The sequence below is a fragment of the Tamandua tetradactyla genome, chromosome 12, assembly GCF_023851605.1.
Source record: "Tamandua tetradactyla isolate mTamTet1 chromosome 12, mTamTet1.pri, whole genome shotgun sequence".
Lineage (NCBI taxonomy): Eukaryota > Metazoa > Chordata > Mammalia > Pilosa > Myrmecophagidae > Tamandua > Tamandua tetradactyla.
The window spans coordinates 10,201,776-10,221,905 of record NC_135338.1 but is presented as its reverse complement, the minus strand read 5'-3'; the positions used below and the strand labels follow the sequence as shown (position 1 = coordinate 10,221,905).

Genomic DNA, 20,130 nt, shown 5'->3' with positions numbered 1-20,130 from the left:
TGAAGTGATGTTGATTGGAGTTTAGCAAACCATGGCAATTGGAGCTATCTAACTGAAGCTTGCATAAGAATATCCTCCAGAACAAACAGCCTCTTGACTCCAATTGATCTCTCTTGGCCACTGGTGCCTTATTTTATCATATTTCTTTTCCGCTTTTTAGTCAGGAAGGCGTTGTTGATCCCACATGCCAAGGCCAGACTTGTCCCTGGGAGTCACGCCCCACATTGTCAGGGAGATTTTCACCCCTGAATAGCTTGTACTGCGTGTAGGGGAAGACAGTGACTTTCCTTGCAAATTCAGGCTTAGAGAGAGAGAGAGAGAGACAGAGAGAGAGAGAGACAGAGAGAGAGAGAGAGAGAGAGAGAGAGGCCACGTCTGAGCAAGAAAGAGGCTTCCTGGAAGCAACTTTTAGGCTCATTATGAGTAGTCTTAACTTCTCTCCTACAGAAGTATATTTCATAAAAGCAAGACTCAAAATCCAGGGCTTGGCCTCTTGTAAGTCCCCAGTGGTTGGGAGAGTACCCAGGATTACCCAGATGGGAGAGTTTAAGAAAAAAGAAAAATATATATATATATATAAATTTAAAATTAAATATATAAATATATTTTAATTATATATATTTCCCCCTTCAGTTCTCAAGGGACTCTGCCAATACTTTTTAACTATCAGCCCACTATAGTCTGAGATGTATCCTGACATTACACCAAACCATAGAGAATTACAAGGCCTTGTTCCTGTTCTGGACTCCAGGAGTCCAGCTGTCTAAGTGAGCTATCCAGAGAGGCTCATTCAGACCACGTATTACAGAAAATTTAGTTTCTAGACATAATAAACGTCTCTACCTTTGATCTCATACAACTGCTGAAGGTCTCAAGTATATACACTAATCAGTATCTTTAACTCTACATTCTTTTTTTTTTTTTAAGAAAACAATACACTTAGAACCACCAAAAATGGATATCTTAGTTAGCTTAAACATAGGCATATGTAAAATATCTATATAATCATTGTAAACCTGTGTTTGTACATTAGATTTCATAAATCAATTTAAAATTAAGGCAATAAGGAAAAAAATCTACAAATTCAGGTAGCAAAATTCTTAAATTCCAAGTATTAAGCACTAACTTATATGCCATTTGCTTAGCTGTCAAAACTGTGAATGTTCTCAAAATATCAAGTAGAAAGTTCTTAAAAATTATCTGCATTGCTATAGTAATGACCTACATTACTAAACATTTTCCTGAAATCAGCAAAATTTGTAGATACAAATATTTTTACAATTGACATATGAAAATCTTAAGCACGTAAAATGGGTATCTTTGTTTATCCATAGGCATTAAAAAAAATCTAAATAATCGTCATAAAGCCTGTTTGTACAATATGTTTCATAAACCGATTCAAAATTAAATCAAGGAAGGAAAAATATCTGTAGATGCAGTATCAGTTTCTTAAATTCTAAATATTAAACACTATCTTAAATACCATTTGATTAACTATCATAACTGTGTTCTCAAAATATCAAGTAAAAAGTTATTACAAATGTCAGCTTTGCTATAGTAGTGAGCTTTGTTACTAAATACTTCAAATTTTTAATTTCAGAACTTTATTTTATCTAATATTACTATAGCTGCCTATAGATTTTTTTTACCAGTTTTTGTTGTTATTGTAAAATATAACATATATATATATATTTATATATACGCACAAAGAAAAGAAAGAAAAAAGCAGTAATTTTCAAAGCACACTTCAACAAGGAGCTACAGAACAGGTCCCAGAGTTTGTCGTAGGCTACCATGCCCTCATCTTAGATTTTTCCTTCTGGCTGCTCCAGAGCACTGGTGGAGCTTTATCAGAGTCATAATAACAGAATCATACAGTCTCTGTCCTTCTGTGTTGGATTTATTTCACTCAGCTTTATGTCCTCAAGGTTCATCCAGGTGTCATATGTATCAGGAGATCGTGTTTTCTAAATGCTGCATAATATTCCACATTTTGTTTATCCGTTCATCTTTTGATGGACACCTGGATTGTTTCCATCTCTTGGCAATTGTGAATAGTGCTGCTATGAACATCAGTGTGCAAATGTCTGTTTGCGTCACTGCCCTCAACTCTTCTGAGTATTTATTGACTGTTGTATTGCTGGGTCATAGAGCAACTCAACATTTAGTTTTCTGAGGAATCACCAACCTGACCTCCATAGCAGCTGAACCATTTTACAGTTCCCACCAACAGTGCATAAGTGTTCCAATTTCTCCACATCTTCTCATTAATAATTTTCTGATTGTCTAGTAGCAGCCTTCTTATAGGTGTGAAGTGGTGTGGTAGTTAGATTCAGTTGTCAACTTGGCCTGGTGAAGATGTCTAGTTAAATTGCTGTGGACATGAGCCGATGGCATGTGAACCTCATCTGTTGCTGATTACATGTGCAGTCAGCTAGGAGGCGTGCCTGCTGCAATGTATGATGTTTGATTTAATTGGCTGGTGCTTAAATGAGAGAGTTCAACATAGCACAGCCCAAGTAGCTCAGCATACTTCATCTCAGCACTGGCAGCTCAGCCCAGGCCTTGGAAGTGCAGAAAGAAATCTCCCTGGGGAAAGTTGTTGGAACCCAGAGGCATGGAGAGAAGGCCAGCAGAGATCACCCTGTGCCTTCCCACGTAAGAATGAACCTCAGTTGAAAGTTAGCTGCCTTTCCTCTGAAGAACAAACGAAATAAATCATCTTTTATTAGAAGCCAATCCGTCTCTGTTGTGTTGCATTCTGGCAGCTAGCAAAGTAGAGTAAGTGGTATCTTACTGTCATCTTAATTTGCATTTCCCTTATAGCCAGTGTAGATGAGCAGCTCTTGATGTGCTTTGTAGCCATCTGTATTTGCTCTTCAGAAAAGTGCCTGTTTATTTCCTCAGCCCATATTATACTTGGCTTGTTTGTTCTTTTGTTACCAAGCTGTATAATTTATTAATGTACACAGGATATCGAGCTTTTGTCCAGTATGTGGTTTCCAAATATTTTCTCCCATTGAGTTGGCTGCCTCTTTTTTTTAATTTATTTATTAATTAAAAAAAATTTAACAAACAAAATAAAGCATTAACATATATAATCAATAATTCACAATATCATCACTTAGTTGCATAGTCATCATTTCTCTTTTTAAAATTTATCTATTAATTAAAAAATTAAACCAAATAAAACATCAACATACGTAATCAGTAATTCACAATATCATCACTTAGTTACATATTCATCATTTCTTGGAACATTTGCATTAATTCAGAAAAAGACAATAGAAAAAGAAATAAAACGAACACAGGAAAAAAAAAAGATTATGCCTACCATACCCCTTACCCCTCGCTTTCATATTCATCATTTCTTAAAACATTTGCATCAATTCAGAAAAAGAAATAAAAAGACAATAGAAAAAGAAATAAAACCAAAACAGAAAAAAAAGAATTATATCTACCAGACCCCTTACCCCTCGCTTTCATTGATCACTAGCATTTCAAACTAAATTTATTTTAACATTTGTTCTCCCTATTATTAATTTTTATTCCATATGTTCTACTCCTTTGTAGACAAGGTAGAGAAAAGGAGCATCAGACACAAGGTTTTCACAATCACACAGTCACATTGTGAAAGCCATGTCATTATTCAATCATCCTCAAAAAACATGGCTACTGGAACACAGCTCTACATTTTCAGGCAGTTCCCTCCAGCTTCACCATTACATCTTGAATAACAAGGTGATATCTACTTAATGTGTAAGAATCACCTCCAGGATAACCTCTCGACTCTGTTTGGTATCTCTCAGCCATTGACACTTTGTCTCATTTCACTCTTCCCCCTTTTGGTTGAGAAGGTTTTCTTTAATCCCTTGATGCTGAGTTTCAGCTCATTCTAGGATTTGTGTCCCATGTTGCCAGGAAGGTTCACACCCCTGGAAGTCATGTCCCACATTGACAGGGGGAAGGTGGTGAGATTACTTATTGTGTTGGCTGGAGAGAGAAGCCACAAAAGAGGCTCACTTGGGGGTGACTCTTAGGCCTAAATTTTAAGTAGACTTGACCTATCCTTTGTGGGGTTAAGTTTCACATGAACAAACCCCAAGACTGGGGGCTCAGCTTATAGCTTTGGTTGTCCACACTGCTTGTGGGAATATCAAGAATTCGAGTTGGCTGCCTCTTCACCTTTTTCACAAAGCCCTTTGAGGCACAGAAGCTCTTTTTTAAAAAAAATTTTTAATTTGATTTTTTTTAAACATAACATACAGTCATGAACATTCTTACCATATGATCATTCCATTCTTGGTATTTAATCAATAACTCACAATATCATCACATAGTTGTATATTCATCACCATGATCATTTCTTAGAGCATTTGCATCAATTCAGAAAAATAAATAAAAAAGAAAAAACTCATACATACTATACCCCTTAGCCCTCCCTCTCATTGATTGCTAGTATTTCTATCCACCCACTATATTTTAGCCTTTGCATCCCCATTTTTTTGCTATACCCTTTACCACTCCTATTCATTGATCAGTAACATTTGTCTACTAAATTTAACATTTGTTCCCCCTATTATTTATTTATTTTTAATCCCATGTTTTACTCATCTGTCCATACTGTAGATAAAAGCATCAGATACAAGGTTTTCACAATCACACAGTCACATCGTGAAAGCTGTATCATTATACAGTCATCTTCAAGAAACATGGCTACTGGAACATGGCTCAACATTTTCAGGCACTTCCCTCCAGCCTCTCCAATATACCCTAATTAAAAAGATGATATCTATATAATGCTTTAGGGATAACCTCTCAACTCTGTTTGAAATCTCTCAGCCATTGACACTTTATTTTGTCTCATTTATCTCTTCCCCTTTTTGGTCGAGAAGGATTTCTCAGTCCTTTGATCCTAAGTCCCAGCTCATTCTAGGATTTCTGTCACATGTTACCAAGAAGTTTTACACCCCTGGGAATCATGTCCCACACAGAGAGGGGGAGGACCATAAGTTTGCTTGTTGTGTTGGCTGAGAGAGACACCTGAGCATCAGAAGAGGTTCTTCTTGGGGGTGACTCTTAGGCCTAATTTTAAGTGGGCTTAGCCTATCCTTTGTGGGTTAATTTTCATGTGAACAACCCCCAAGATTGAGGGCTCAGCCTATTGCTTTTGTTTTCCCCACTGCTTGTGAGAATATCAGGAATTCTCCACATGGGGAAGTTGAATTTTCCCCCGTTCTCACCATTCCCCCAAGGGGACATGGCAAATAACTTTTTTTTTCAAATGCTGGGAACCATTCCATCTTAATGGTTTATTTATTGAGTCAGGGTGCAAATGGGCAAATACTTTTTTATTCACTGTTCAAATCACTCTGGGATTTATCAGGGCATCACTCTGGACAAACCTACAACATCTCATTCCCTGCTCAAGGTTCCTTGCACTTATGGTGTTCAGTCAAACTGTCCATATAAGTTATATTAGGAGATGTACTAGTCAAAATATAAATTTTGTACCAAACATTTTTTGCTTTAGTCTCACACATAAGTTGAAGTTTTAAAATACGAATTACCATCTATTTTCAACACCCTGCAATATTGACATTCCTTTGTTCTTCCTCATGCAAAAAAGTTTTTTTATTTGTACATTTAGTCATTATCATTGTACATTCTAGGCATTCCTAGATTATACCATCTCAGTCTTTATCATCACTTTCTGTCTGTTTTCATTTGGAGGCACAGAAGCTCTTGATCTTAAAGAGTTCCCATTTGTCTGTTTTTTTTTCTTTTGCAGCTTGTGCTTTAGGTGTAAAGTTTAAGAAGCTACCTCCTATTACTAGATGTTTCCCTACATTTTTTGTAGAATTTTTGTTGTACTGGCTCTTACATCTAAGTCTTTGATCCATTTTGAATTAATTTTTGTATAGGGTGTAAGGTGGAGGTCCTCTTTCATTCTTTGGGCTATTGTGATCCAGTTCTCCCATGCCCATTTCTTGAAAAGACTATTCTGTCCGAATTTAGTGGATTTGGGGGCCTTATCAAAGATCAAATGTCCATAAATTTGGTGGTCAATGTCTGCTCTCTTGATTCTGTTCCACTGGTCAGTCCTTCTGTCTTTGTGCCAATGCCATGCTGTTTTGACCACCGTGGCTCTATGGTAAGCTTTAAAGTCAGGAAGTGATAGTCTTTCCACTTTGCTCTTCTTTTTTAGGATATCTGTAGCTATTTGGGGTCTCTTTCCCATCAATATAAATTTGATTAGCAGCTTTTCCATGTCTTCAAAGTAGGTTATTGCGATTTTGATGGGTATTTCATTGACTCTCTAGATCGGTTTGGGTAGAACTGACATCTTAATGCCATTCAGCCTTCCTAACCATGAGCATGAAATGTCTTTCCATCTATTTAGAAAGTCTTTTTTTTTTTTAAGCAATTTTTTCATGATTTTCTGTGTATGAGTCCTTGACATCCCTGGTTAGGCTTATTCCTAGATACCTGATTCTCCTGATTCTTCACTATTTTGAATGAAATTTTTTCCTTGATTGTCACTTCAGAAAGTTCATTGCTTGTGTATAGAAACATTACTGATTTTTGTACATTAATCAGGTACCCTGCCACTTAGCTGAATTTGTTTATTAGCTCAAGTAGCTTTGCCATAGATTTCTGAGGGTTTTCTAAGTATGGGATCATGTCATCTGCAAATAATGAAAGTTTTACTATATCCTTTCCTATTTGGATACCTTTTCTTTCTTTCTCCTGTGTAATCACACCAGCTAGAACTTCTAATATAGTGTTAAATAATACTGGTGACAGTGTGCATCCTTGTCTTGTTCCTGATCTTAGGAGGAATGCTTTCAATTTCTTACTTTTAAGTATGATGCTGGCTATGTGTTGTTCATATATGCCCTTTATGATATTGAGAAATTTTCCTTCAATTCCTAATTGTTGAAGTGTTTTTATTAGGAAAGGATGTTGGATTTTGTTGACTGTAGTAGTAATGGGGCTAGTAAATAGTATAGGCTGGATTTGAACCCAAGTCTTTGCCCACAGATCTGGAATTCATTTTCTCATATTCTTGTTCAGGATAAATAAGATTCTGTTTGAATACTAGCATGAATATAAACTTTCTATTTTTAAATACTTTAAAACTTAAAGGACCGCTACAAAAAAAATACAATCTCTATTTAGAGAATTCAATCTACTCCTACTCCCCATCTCTCCAGTTACCCAAATCCACCTGTTTTAACATTTTGCCGCATTTTTATCTTTCCAGCTACCTTTCTGTTTATTAGTTGTCTGAACATTTGAGTGTAAGTTGCATACCTCATGCTTTGAACACGTAATGCTGCCATGTGCATTTTCGAAGACCGAAGCTATTCACTTAATGTAATTACCTCAAGTGCAGTTATTAAATTTGAGAAATTTGACATTGCTAAAAGCTTAGTCTATATGCCAGTTTTTAAATATGTTCCAATAATGTCCTTTTGAGCCTTTTCTCCTCCCTCAGATCTTATTCAAAATCACTATTGCATTAAATTGTGTTGTCTGTGTGACATCTATACACCTTCAACTTTCCCATCTCCACAACTCTAAAGCACACCGTTCAGTGGAATTAACATTCACTGTTTGGTACTCTCCTCACCTTCCATTAGTAAAGCCTTCCTATCTCCTCAAACAGAAATCTTACGTCCGTTATCCATTAACTTCCATGTTCCCTCCTTCCCCACCCCTGCCCCTGGCAATGTATAGTCTAATTTCTGTTTCTTATTGCGTTTGCTTATTTTCTGTATTTTCTTTGTAGTTACAGGGGGCTTAAATTTAACATCCTAAATCTAAAAAAAACTCACTTGCTTTGAAACTGACTTTGATAGTATGCACAAACTGTGGTTATTTATCCCTTCTGACTCCCATCTTTCTGTAGTTCTTGTCACAGATTACATATTTTTATGTTAAGAATTCAGAACCACAAATTTCTTATTTCATTTTGTGCATTTGCCTTTTAAATCCTGTAGGAAGTAAAAAATGACAAACCAAAAATATGATAGTACTAGCATTCGTAATTATCCATATTATTACCCTTACCAGAAATTTTCATTTTTTCGTTTAGCTTTAATTTATTGTCTTGTCCTTTTAACTGGTAGAATTCTCTTTCTTTTATAGGGCCAGACTAGTGGTGACAAACTTTTGCAGCTTTTATCTGCCAGGGAATGTCTTAATTTTTCCCTCATTTTTGAAAGACAGTTTCACTGGATATAGAATTCCTGGTTGCCAGATTTTTGCTTTCAGCAATTTAAATATCTTTCCTCTGCCTTCTTGCCTCCATTGTTTCCATCAGGAAACTGGAACTTAATCTTATTGAGGCTCCTTTTTAAGTGACATGGCTTCTCTTTTGTGGCTTTCAGTATTCTCTACCTTTGGCATTTGATGGTTTGATTATAATATACTATGGTTTGGGTCTATTTGGGTTTATCCCGTTTGGAGTTCTTTGAGCATCTTGGATATGTAGATTAAAGTCTTTTAGATTTGGGATATTTTCAGCCATTATTTCTTTGAATATTCTCTCCTTTCTTTCAGGGACTCTCACTCAATGCATATAGTGATATATTTGATAGTGTCCCCCAGATTCCTCTGGCTCTGTTCACTTTTTAAATGTTTCCTCTTTCTCCTCCTCAGATGGGGTGATTTCAGTTGTCTTGTTTTCAGGTTCACCAATTCTTCTGCCAGATTCATTGATTATATCTTCTGCCAGCTCCAATCTGCTATTGAACTCTACCAGGGAATTTTTAATTGTAGTTTCTATGGTCTTCAGCTCTGTTTGGTTACTTTGTATGATTTCCATCTCTCTGTTTATATTTTTCTGATTTCCTTTAGTTCTTTGTCCATGTTTCCTTTAACTCTTTGAGTATAACTTTTTTTTTTGCATGGGCACGCACTTGGAATTGAAGTCGGGTCCCTGGCATGGCAGGTGAGATCTCTTGACAGTGAGCTACTGTGGCCCGCCCGGGACTGTTCTTTTAAAATCCTGTCTGGTTTGTTCCGGGTCTGATCCTCCTCGTTTATGGTTTATAATATTTTAACCTTTTCCTTTACCTGGGCCAATCTTTTCTTGTGCCTGGGTTTTTACCTGGGCCCTAACTAAGTCTTTGTGTGTTTTGTAAAAATCTTTCATTGAAACCTGAATGTTGTTATGTTTTGGTGTGTTATTGCTGGAATTTAGACTCTGAGCCATTAGGAAACAGTTTCATCATGGTCCTGGGCACTGTACTGTATGTCTCAGAACCACCAATCTTTTGTCCCAGGCAACTACAACTTAACTGCTCTCCTACAGTGTTCTGTAGGAAAGTTCCCTGAGCTGCTTTCTCCATGCAGAACCAGTTCTGGGACTGCAGACCGGCAGCTAGTATCCTGGTTCACTCTCTGAGGCTGCCACCAGTTGCATTGTGCCAAGCATGTTTCCGTTATGTACATGAGGGTTACTCTACCCCGTCTGTACCAGGACCAGAGACCCATATTGGAATCATGGGCTGCTGAGCCAGTACAGGGATGGTTGAGGGGACACCTGGGCACCTTGAGAATCAACCTCTTCTCAGTAGCCTTTTTCTTGGTTCAGCACTCACTCTGTTTCTGCTAACCTTTAATTGTTTTCTGGAGCTTTGAGAAAGATGGTTCTGCCACTTCTTGTGGGTTGTTCAAAGCTTCTGTGGGGAGACAGAACCCTGAAGCTTCTCACTTCCCTCATCTTGATTGGGGCTGCATTCTTACATAGGCATATTTTCAAGATTGGTTTATGTTTTAAATTATGCAACAGTTATATTCCTCATTGAAATTTCCAGAGGGGTGGGGTGGTATTTGCATATATGCAGGTTTTAAATATTTTCACCTATTTTATTAAGATATTTTTGGAAATTTTTTTCCTTCACTTTTTTCCCCCTAGAGTTATAGTGAATGGCTGTGTGGATTTGAAAAGAAGGCAAAAGAATATATGGCTGAAACTTCAGATTCAGAGGAGGTTAAGGTTTGTTCAAGAAATGACAGTTCTGTATTTTAAACAAACATGGGAAAAGAAGTGAATCAAGATTTGTCTTTATGAACTTGGGAAAGATAAAGGATATGTTATGAGTAAAACAATATTTTAATACAGTATAGAAAGGTGATTTTATCTTGTGTAAATTTTTTTGGAAGTGCTATATCTTTCTTGGGTTTGATTTGTGTCTAAAGCTCTTGCCATTTCTTTAACTATGTATCATAATTTCTGATCTGAATATGTAATTATCCCTTATTCTCTTTTTAGCCTGAGTTTAAGATATTAAGAACTGGTGCTGTAGATAGGTAGAAACTGATTGGTTTGTGATACCCCCATATACATCATTGAGATTGTTCAGAAACAGAAACTAGTTGGGTTTTTATCATTGACTACTGAGATTTGTTTCTTGTTTGTTTTTTTGCTTGTCAGGTGAGATGAATAAGATTCCCATTCCCATGCATGTAGCATATGCATTATGATCTTTGTATAGGAATCTGCTTTTATTTTTACCAACCAGCTAAAGAGAGACAGGCCTGTTTATTATATTTTATAGTAGAGTTTTATTAGCAAAACCCAAATCCAAAAACCACTGACCTTCGCTGCTACTTAGAAAGAGGGACATGTAATGTTCCATTATAAGCTGTTTGAAACCATTTATCATAACTTACCATTATGTACTGAAAGAAACTTGTAATATAAAACTTTCTGATAAAATTAGAGAATTTTTCTTTATATTATTCTTTTCAGGTTCTAGAGCATAAGTTGAAAGAAGCTGAAGAAATGCACACATTGTTACAGCTAGAGTGTGAAAAATATAAGTCCGTCCTTGCAGAAACAGTAGGAAATGATTTTTGATCTACATTTTGGTTTTTCTTTTAAATCATTAACTTATTCCTTAATGGCCTAAAATAATTTATCTTGGCATTAGTACATGAGTTTTTCAAAATGATTATATTTTTTTTCTGTAGGAAGGAATTTTACAGAAGCTACAGAGAAGTGTAGAACAAGAAGAAAATAAGTGGAAAGTTAAGGTTGATGAATCACAGAAGACTATTAAACAGGTATTTAGAAAAAGAGCTTAGATCAGTGGTTTTCAAACCATGGGCCATGGACCAGCAGCATCAATACCATTTGACAACTTGTGAGTAGCACAAGTAGCACAGGTTCTCGGGCCCCACCCCAGATGTAATGAATCTGAAACTGTGTGGTGGGGTCCAGTGATATCTGTTTTCAAGAAGCCCTCCAGATAATATTGATATCTATTCAAATAGATAATATTAAAGGATAATCTAGTATGCAATGTACTTTGCATTTGAATGCTATGTGATAACAAGGTAAAGAATTCTAATTTCTAAGTTTCAAAAGGATTAATATTTGTGCAATTTAAATTTAAATTTTTCTTCCATTTACCTCGGTGTCATCAAGATTCCCATCTTTTTCTCACTTATTTTTCTTGTCCAACGTGTGTAGGATCTGTGTGGCTAATGGCACCTATGTTAATGTATTTGGGGATTAAATGTAGCTGATTATCACTTAAATAGTTAAAAGTTAGACACTTTTTGTTGAACTTACTATCACCCAAATAAAGTACATTTAGACCAGGTTAATGGTTTAACCACATATAAATCAGGTTATATGTGACTAGCTCATTTTTAAGGTCTTTTTTTTTTTTTGATAGTAAATTTCTTACCTACTTGCTCCTAATACACATATTAAGAAGGATTATGCTGATACTCTTGCAAGTAAAGATAGATGGAAGTTCAGTGTAACTTTAAGTGGAGTCCATTTCAAAACCTAAAAATATCTAATTGATTCAGAATTCTACGAGGTAAGATCTTCTACAACTTGGAGATTTACTTGGTCATATAATTATTCCACATTTCAGATGCAGTTGTCATTCACATCTTCGGAACAAGAGCTAGAGAGATTAAGAGAAGAAAATAAACATATTGAAAATGTATGTTATGTGAGCATTTTACTTGTAATTTCCCTTTTTAGCATTAAGGGTTGTCTTGAGATCTGTGCTTTGAGATAAACTTGTTATGCTTTTAGGAATGTATCTTGGGTACTATTTGAGATGATATAGTTTTATATTCATGTGTGTGAAAATTTTCCATCGTGGAGAAGTATCATGAAAGGAAATTTGAAGTGTCTGTGTTAATCCTTCTTTCTTTTAGCTGAGAAGAGAGCGAGAACATTTGGAGATGGAACTAGAGAAGGCAGAAATTGAACGATCTACTTATGTTACAGAAGTCAGAGAGGTACATATAACAATTTTTTTCAACCTTGCTTCTCAATTCTGATTAAATTTATAATAGAATGATACAGTATTTCAATATAAGTTGTTTGTGACAGAGCTTCCGGGTAGCATTCAAAACATGGGATATCGTAAGGATCAATCTTAAACTCTAAACTTCATTGCAGCTGAAAGATCTGTTGACTGAATTGCAGAAAAAACTTGATGATTCATATTCTGAAGCAGTAAGACAGAATGAAGAGCTAAATTTGGTAAGATGCTTATTCTCCACTGAGTTATCAAGTAGGCTCTGAAAACACTTGTGTTGACATGTGGAGAAACCATCCAAACTTTTTCTCCTTGCTAACAACTTCAGCTTGGCATTTTTGTAAATTTAAGATAATCTTCATATTCTGATGGCTCCTAAGATGATCTTTCTTTTCCTGACTCCTAAGATGATCTTTCTTTTCTTAGCTTCTAACAATGGCATGTTTGGTTTCCAACTCTTCTACAAAAATTTTCCATGTTTTATAAAGCCTGTTTTTTCAAACAGCATTAATTTCAGGGACTAGAGAAATGAAACAAACAGATAAAAATCGACTGAGTTGTGAAGATTGTCTTCCAGACTGTCATAGTTAATTGGGTCTCTTATTTTCTAAACTGGGAAAAGTTGTTGAAGGTTGAAGATACCTATACTTCTTTATTAAAGGACTGTAAACAAATCCACTAAATTTTAACTGGTTTTTCTACAGATTATAGATTATAAAATGCTTGTGAAATTTTTTATTATCAACATATAAGTTAGAGTTTATAATCCTAAAACTATTGTTGGCTTAGGTTGTTCAAAATAGCTAAATATCTTTTAAAGACATAGAATACCCAGTATTCCTATGCTTAACTTTTCTAAAAACTTAGTTATTAGGCTAATATGGCTTCCTTGTTCTCTTTTTCAAAAACAATCATTATATCTTCCTGTGACTTAAAATCATTACAGCATAGGATTACATCTTTTTAAAAATAGGAAAGTTCAAGTAAGTTTTCTACTTACCCCAGTTTGTTTGCCCAGTTTGGCATTTTCTTGTTGAACCTGTGGTACACAGACCAAAGTAAACTTCTTAACTCATTAGTTTTGTGTGGTCTTCTGTGTTGTGGCAGTGACTGACGGGAATCAATATTCAGAGCAGTGCTTTATGAAATGTACACAAAGCACTTATATATATGCTCTCATTTATTTTTCAAGTAAAATACTTGTTTTATTTACCTTTGTTTTACTTTATTTGAACTAATTCCCACTGCAGTATGACTGTTTTTATACATGTGCTTGTAATACATTCCATAGATCAGGGTTGTGATATACCATAGCTATAAGCCCTTGTCGTTCATGTTTTTAAAATATCATTTCTAACTGCATTTGCTGGACTTTCACAGTCGTACCATACCCACAAAATTATGGTTGCATCTCCATTCAACCTGATGTTCTCTTTATATTTTTGTCCGGTTTTCTATCAGGAGACAGTTTTGAGTGTATTTGCTTTTTTAATAATGATACCTTAAGTTTGGACTTGAAATAATTGTTGCCACATTTTAGAGAAATTAAAATTTTTTGTCTGCCTATGCATGTTTTGTGTTTTCTTGGACCATAATACATTAAACTCAGAGTTAAGTACAGCAGTGAAAACTGAAACATTTAGTTATTTAAATAGTGTTCCCAAAATCAAGTTTCCATGTGTAATGTCGCTATTAAGTCTCTCTCCTGTCTTCTTCCTAGGTCAGTATCTTATGTTTCCCTCTTTTGGCTCTCTATAACTATTTAGAAAGTTATTGCTATGGGTGGGAGGATTTTTTGATACATAAATAAAAACTAACTTGGGTTTAGTAAGTTATTCTTTGTCCATTTCCCTCACTCACATTTAATCCGAACAGTTGTCAGAGAAGAGAGGTTATATTGGCACTTGAGTTTTATAGAGCTTTATAACTTATTTGATCATTTAGTTATTGAGAAATATAACTTAAGACATTTCTTGTTTACTTTAAAGCATTTTGTAAAATGTGATCTTGTACTATTCTCTTTAGTGAAGTTTTAGAAGTTGGCATTTAAACCTGTGAACTTTTCATTTGACTGGATTTGTAATGTTCTGTTGGATGTCTTTTAAAATATTACACAATTGATTATTTTATCTGAACTATAGATCAAAAGCACCTTTAAAAACCAACTGGTAAAATTTCTGTTTTCCTTTTATTTTGAAATAATTTGAATATGAACTACTTTATAAATAGTGAATAGTAATACTTTTAAAAGGCACTTTACTGGAATCTGATGATTTTGTTTTTGCATTTGCAGCTTTCCACTCTAAACTCTGGTTTATTTCTATAGCTTTTCTTATGTTTAGCTTTACAGATGGGAACCTCCACTGCTTAGCTTTTCTCTACATCTGGTGCATATTGCCTAATCCACTGTGCTTAACTGTTAGCAGTCCCATTGTTTCTCATGTGTTCTTCAGTCCTAGAGGTTACAGCATAATCAAAGAAGAATGCGAAGTAAGTTAATTTGTCATGTTGCTTTATTTTTACAGTTGAAAACACAGTTAAATGAAACACTCACAAAACTTAGAGCTGAACAAAGTGAAAGACAGAAAGTAGCTGGTGACTTGCATAAGGTAAGACACTACTGTCTTGAAGATGTAATATGATGCCATATTGTACCTGATATCTCAGACAAATATACAACTAATTCAGCATCTGTTTTGTTTCATTCTATTCATTTATAAATTCAAAATCAGTTTGGAACTAAACTGTTTGGGCTCTTTATTCTCTAAAAATTCTTAATTTGCTTCTAATTTCATAATATTTACATAATTATTTTATAAAGTATGGACAAAATTTAAATTTATATATTTTTTAATTTGGTTACATCCTTATATTTTTCTCAGTCGAATTTGCTTAGGTAGTCACTTAAAGTGCATTTCTGTGGATCTTGATGGATAAAACTAAAATATGTATAGACCTCTGTTTTGAATTTTGTTCCTTTCATTTATTTATTTGTATAAATGCTTCATCAGTATATTAGTATATCAGTATATTAGGAATTTTTAGCTCTTTGCATTAGCTTGATAGGTTATTTGTAATTTTGTTTTGGGATATTTTTAATTGTATAATTTATACATGCTTTTATTAAAGCAGCTTTAGGGATATGGTGGTGTTTATGGGAGATGGTCATTAAGAAAAATTAGATTTTTTTTTTTAAGGTGAAAGACATATTTTTGTCAGTTCTGTAGGTTATACTTTATAATTGTTGCTATGAAGTGTGGGAGTCCAGAATTAATTTGAATTATTTTGGTGTCATTGTTACCAATAGATAAATTGTGAACTTAGGAAGTTTGTTTTAGAGCACAAAGTTGGATAAATATTACATAGTCAAGGTTGAACAATGTAATTTACTTTCATACATGGTTTTAATATTTGCCCTCTTGAATAAAATAATAAAGCATGCAATTTTGGCATAGCTTTAATCTCTCAGAAAGTACTTTAATATATTAAACAGGTATTCAAAAATATCGATGGATATGCCAGGGATGGCGAAAATAGGTGACAGTTTATTTAAACTCCCATATTTATATAATAGATACATCATGCAACGCTCCATTTGAAATGCACATAATATTTATTGATATGAAAAATGTAAATAAAATACTTTGTAAAACAAGCAAGTTGTAAAGCAGCATATAAAAGTTCATTTATATAAAATTTTCTGCCATGTTCTATAAGCACAGCTATGCACAAAGGGGAACTAGATCATGAGTCAGCAAACTCTTTCTGTAAAGAGACGGAGAGCAAATATTTTAGGGTTGGGGGGCCATATTTGGTCTCTTGCATATTCTTCTTTACTGTGGGCTTTTTGTTGTTTTTGTTATAGACAATTCTTTAAAAATGTTAAAATCATTGTTACCTTATAGACTGTACAAAAACAGGTTGTGGGCCTGATTTAGCCCATGAGCTATAGTTAACCTAAAAGTACAGGGTGATTGTATTTTAAATTTCTTTATACATTTTCCATCTTGTTTGAACTTCTTAAAACAGCAGACATGTGTTTTTGTACTCCGAGGGGGAAACTACTTTTAGTTTGAAGAAAAAACTTTAAAAAATGCGTTGTCTTTATGTTGTATTTTTGGGGGTGGGGGGGTGCACAGTCCAAGAATGAAAGTTGGTCTCCCACATGGAAGGTGAGCAGTCCACCACTGAGCCGCCTGTGCACCCTATATTGTATTTTTTTAAAAATTTTTTGTTTTGTTTTGTTTTTTGAAATTTAAAGAAAAAATTTATTGAAGGTCTGAAAAACAATTCCTAAAAGACTGACTTCTCCAGAAAACTGTAGCTACACAATGCATTGCGTCTATCATGTTAAAACGTGCATTAGACACAAATACAAAAACCATGAGACGAGCCACCATTCTTCATCAATCTGAGCAAAGATAAAATGCCTAAGGAACAACATGGATGACTTGCAAAGGATGGGCTCTTTACTTTAAGCACCATAAAAAGAAATAAAAAAGCACAAATGGATGAGTGTGTTCAGTTATATACACTGAATTGAACCTTTGGCACTAATCAGAGCATTTTCTCATATAGCATTAACACATATTATAAAAGTGCGTAGTGTCAAAGGAATAGAACCACCAGCATTCAAAAGCAGCTTTGTCAATCAGGCCATAAAACACTCCACAGCATGTCTCTCTGTTGTCCATCACTGAATACACTGGCAGCAATTTTGAAATGAAAAAAAAAAAAAGGAAGAGAAAAGTAAAAAGGAGCATAACCCCTTTTATTTTCTGTTTAAAATTAAACAGAAAACAAACATACATCAATTCTGTTATACGCTAACATTTTCAAAGTACATCATTTGTACAAGAGAAGGACTAGGAACAAAAATGTGTTAACAGAGATTCAAACGTGAGTGAGTGTCAGCAGTCTCACACAGCTTTCCGATGGTACTCGGGAGGAGCCACTTCATAATCACTGGCACTAAACAAAGTTGCAGAATTCTTTGCCAGATACTTCAGGAAATCATGAAGATAATTCAGTAATAAAGCAAGGCTCTTCTCATCCAGAGGTGTATAGGCCAACATTGCTCCAATTCGTACAAATAATCTCACAAGGTGTGGTGCTCCATACACCTGGGACATGGGTGCCTCCGGGTGATCAGCAAGGATTTCAGCATATTGTGGTCTCTCAAATTTGTAGAATAGCTGAGTGCCCAACATCACATTGAAGTATTCTTTTATCCTTGCTACAACTTCATTAACAGCATATTCCTTATTATCGGTGTTTCCTCGAGATTTCTTGTAATTTGCATAATCCTCTAGAATGGAGTCCACATTCTTCTTGGCAGGAAGATAAAAGAGCTGTTTTTGTCTGGTAATTAAGTCCCAGTCATCAACAAGCCATGGTTTTAGTTCTTCAGGAATCTTTACTTTAACTTCAACTCTGTTCATGAATGTCTCCTCGTTTTCAACCGTGGGGTCTACTCGGGCCCTTTTCTTCCGAGGAGGCTGTGGTGTCTCACTGGTACTGCCACCATCTCCATTTCCAGGAGTTTTCTGTTTGTTCTTTTTTGTTTTCACTTCAACATTTTTCTGCTGCAGACCAGATGTCTTCTTTCCTGGGGCAGCCCCTCTCATCTTCCCCTCTGCATATTGCTCCTGATTGGCTTTTTGAAGTTCTCTCTGTTTCTGCAGATTGGTGTCCACGTATTTGAGTACTCTGCTTTCTGGAACCCACTCATCCCAGTTTCTATTCCAGCCACTGTAATGTATAAAGTATTTCACTTGTTTGTCCTTTATGGCCACCTTTACACACTTCGCTTCATAAAGCAGAGGCCCCTGAAAGCACAGCACTCGCTCACCCTCCTGGAATTTAGGCTTCGGGTCCTGCTTCAGCGCCATTTATAAGTGATTCGCCGCCGCCGCCTCCTTCTCCCACCACCCCCGACTCCTATATTGTATTTTGAGAGGCATTTGACATTGTACACAATATGTAACATTCATTTCTTTCTTGTATGTGTTGATTTAACAGCTGTGTATTTAGTGGCTATCCTGTTACGTTCCTTACAGGCTCAACAGTCATTGGATCTCATCCAGTCAAAAATAGTAAAAGCTGCTGGAGACACTAGTGTTATTGAGAATAGTGATGTTTCTGCAGAAACAGTACGTATTTTTTTTAATCCAAAATCTTTGGGACTAATTACTTTGTAAATTATGTAAAGAATATAAATGTACATGATCCGTTTCTCACTAGAAAAATGCCTTTGTAATGTATTGCCATTGGTTATGTTGTACCCTTAACCTTTCTTTGAAATATCCTGTTTTTGAAATGTAGTGTTTTTATTGATGTTGTTTTTCATTTCAGTTCATTAATATACTCTACTAATTTTAAGGTTTTTGTTGAGAGGTGGTATGACATACTGCTGAAGCGTCTAGATTGTGCTAGACTGGCCTATGTTTGAATCCTGGCCCTGCCACTTAGTAGCTATATAACTTTGGACAAATTCCTTAGCCTCTCTGTACCTGATTGCTTCATTTATAAAAGGGAAATATAGTAGTACCTACCTTGTAGGATTGTTAAAAGAAATATATAAATTAATATATAAACCTCTCTTAGAATAGAAAGTATGCTTAGAATAACACCTGATGTTTAGTAAGACCTCAATAAATGTTAACTGTTATTTACTTACTTTTTTTTTCTACCTTTGTTATGAGTGTACTCTCTTTTCATATTGGGTAATTTTTTCTGGAAGTTGAAATGGCATTATTTCCAGTATTCATAGATTCCTAGATTTTTCCCTTTATGGCTTAGTGACATTTATAATATAGCTTTCTTTGGTTATATCTAGTTTGTACCACTAGTTAACAAGCAGTATTTCTACATGGTTTTTATTTTGAATTTTCATGCCATTTTTTCAATTTCTTATGTTTATATTTAAAACAACAATGAAATATTTTCTGTTTTTGATTAAAAATGCTTTATTTTGTGTTTGGAATTTTTCATCACTTCCGTCTTCTTTTCACCAGTCTTCTGAGAAAGAGACAATGTCTGTAAGTCTAAATCAGACAGTAACACAGTTACAGCAGTTGCTTCAGGCAGTAAACCAACAGCTCACAAAGGAGAAAGAACACTACCAGATATTAGGTAAGAATTTATGAAGTATTGCTGTTCACTTGTGGATAATTGACATCTCTTTGTGTGTGTAAGTATGTATAATCTATGTTTACCTTACATTCAGGGAATTTTTATTGCCCTAAAGAAATATTCCCTCATCTCTCTTAGAACCTCCACATGGCAGCTGCTTTCTTATGAGGTTTTTATTATTATTATTATTATTATTTTTTATTTTGTGCTTATTTCAAGGTCTTATAGCTTGGAGGGGAGAAAGCTTTTTGGACCTTTTTATGAAACAGACTTTCTAATAACTTGGTTACCTTGGTTTTATTCATTGCCATAGTGTACTTGTGACTGATTCATTAGTTTATCCTGATCTTAGTTCTGCTAATGTAGCTGTGATTTTTTTTTTTAATGACTCGTTAAGGTAAATAATCTTTTTACTGAGTTAAGATTGCTGAACTGAATATCAGGTTATAATTATTCAAATTGGAGGCTGGTCGTTATTCAAGTTTGTTTTTATAGGTAGCTCAAGAAATCTATTCTTTACTAAAGAGAAAGTTTTGAGAATAAACAAAGCCGTTAATCAAATACTGATACGTGCTTTTATTGCTATTTTGGAAAGCTCTGATATGTTGGTTTAAAGGTGACTTATATTCCAACTAGTAAATGCAGAGCTTTTTTTGTTATTTGAGTTTTACCTCATTTATGGGTGTTATATATG

At 34.9% G+C, this 20,130-nt stretch overlaps 1 protein-coding gene and 1 pseudogene across 13 annotated transcripts in view; one reads left to right on the top strand and one right to left on the bottom strand.

Moving 5' to 3' along the window:
• KTN1 (kinectin 1) overlaps positions 1-20,130 on the top strand; it is a 191,895-nt gene that overhangs the window by 161,104 nt on the left and 10,661 nt on the right. For 6 of the 13 annotated variants that reach the window (XM_077122550.1, XM_077122551.1, XM_077122558.1 and 3 more), the window contains 9 exons: positions 9,929-10,009; positions 10,766-10,855; positions 10,987-11,079; positions 11,904-11,975; positions 12,196-12,279; positions 12,443-12,526; positions 14,828-14,911; positions 18,362-18,454; positions 19,319-19,436. In XM_077122550.1, coding sequence (XP_076978665.1) covers positions 9,929-10,009; positions 10,766-10,855; positions 10,987-11,079; positions 11,904-11,975; positions 12,196-12,279; positions 12,443-12,526; positions 14,828-14,911; positions 18,362-18,454; positions 19,319-19,436 — 799 coding nt within the window. The remainder of the gene's footprint in view (positions 1-9,928; positions 10,010-10,765; positions 10,856-10,986; positions 11,080-11,903; positions 11,976-12,195; positions 12,280-12,442; positions 12,527-14,827; positions 14,912-18,361; positions 18,455-19,318; positions 19,437-20,130) is intronic. The other 7 variants (XM_077122562.1, XM_077122557.1, XM_077122561.1 and 4 more) reach the window with 3 other exon arrangements.
• LOC143651783 (mortality factor 4-like protein 1 pseudogene) lies at positions 16,809-18,235 on the bottom strand (annotated as a pseudogene).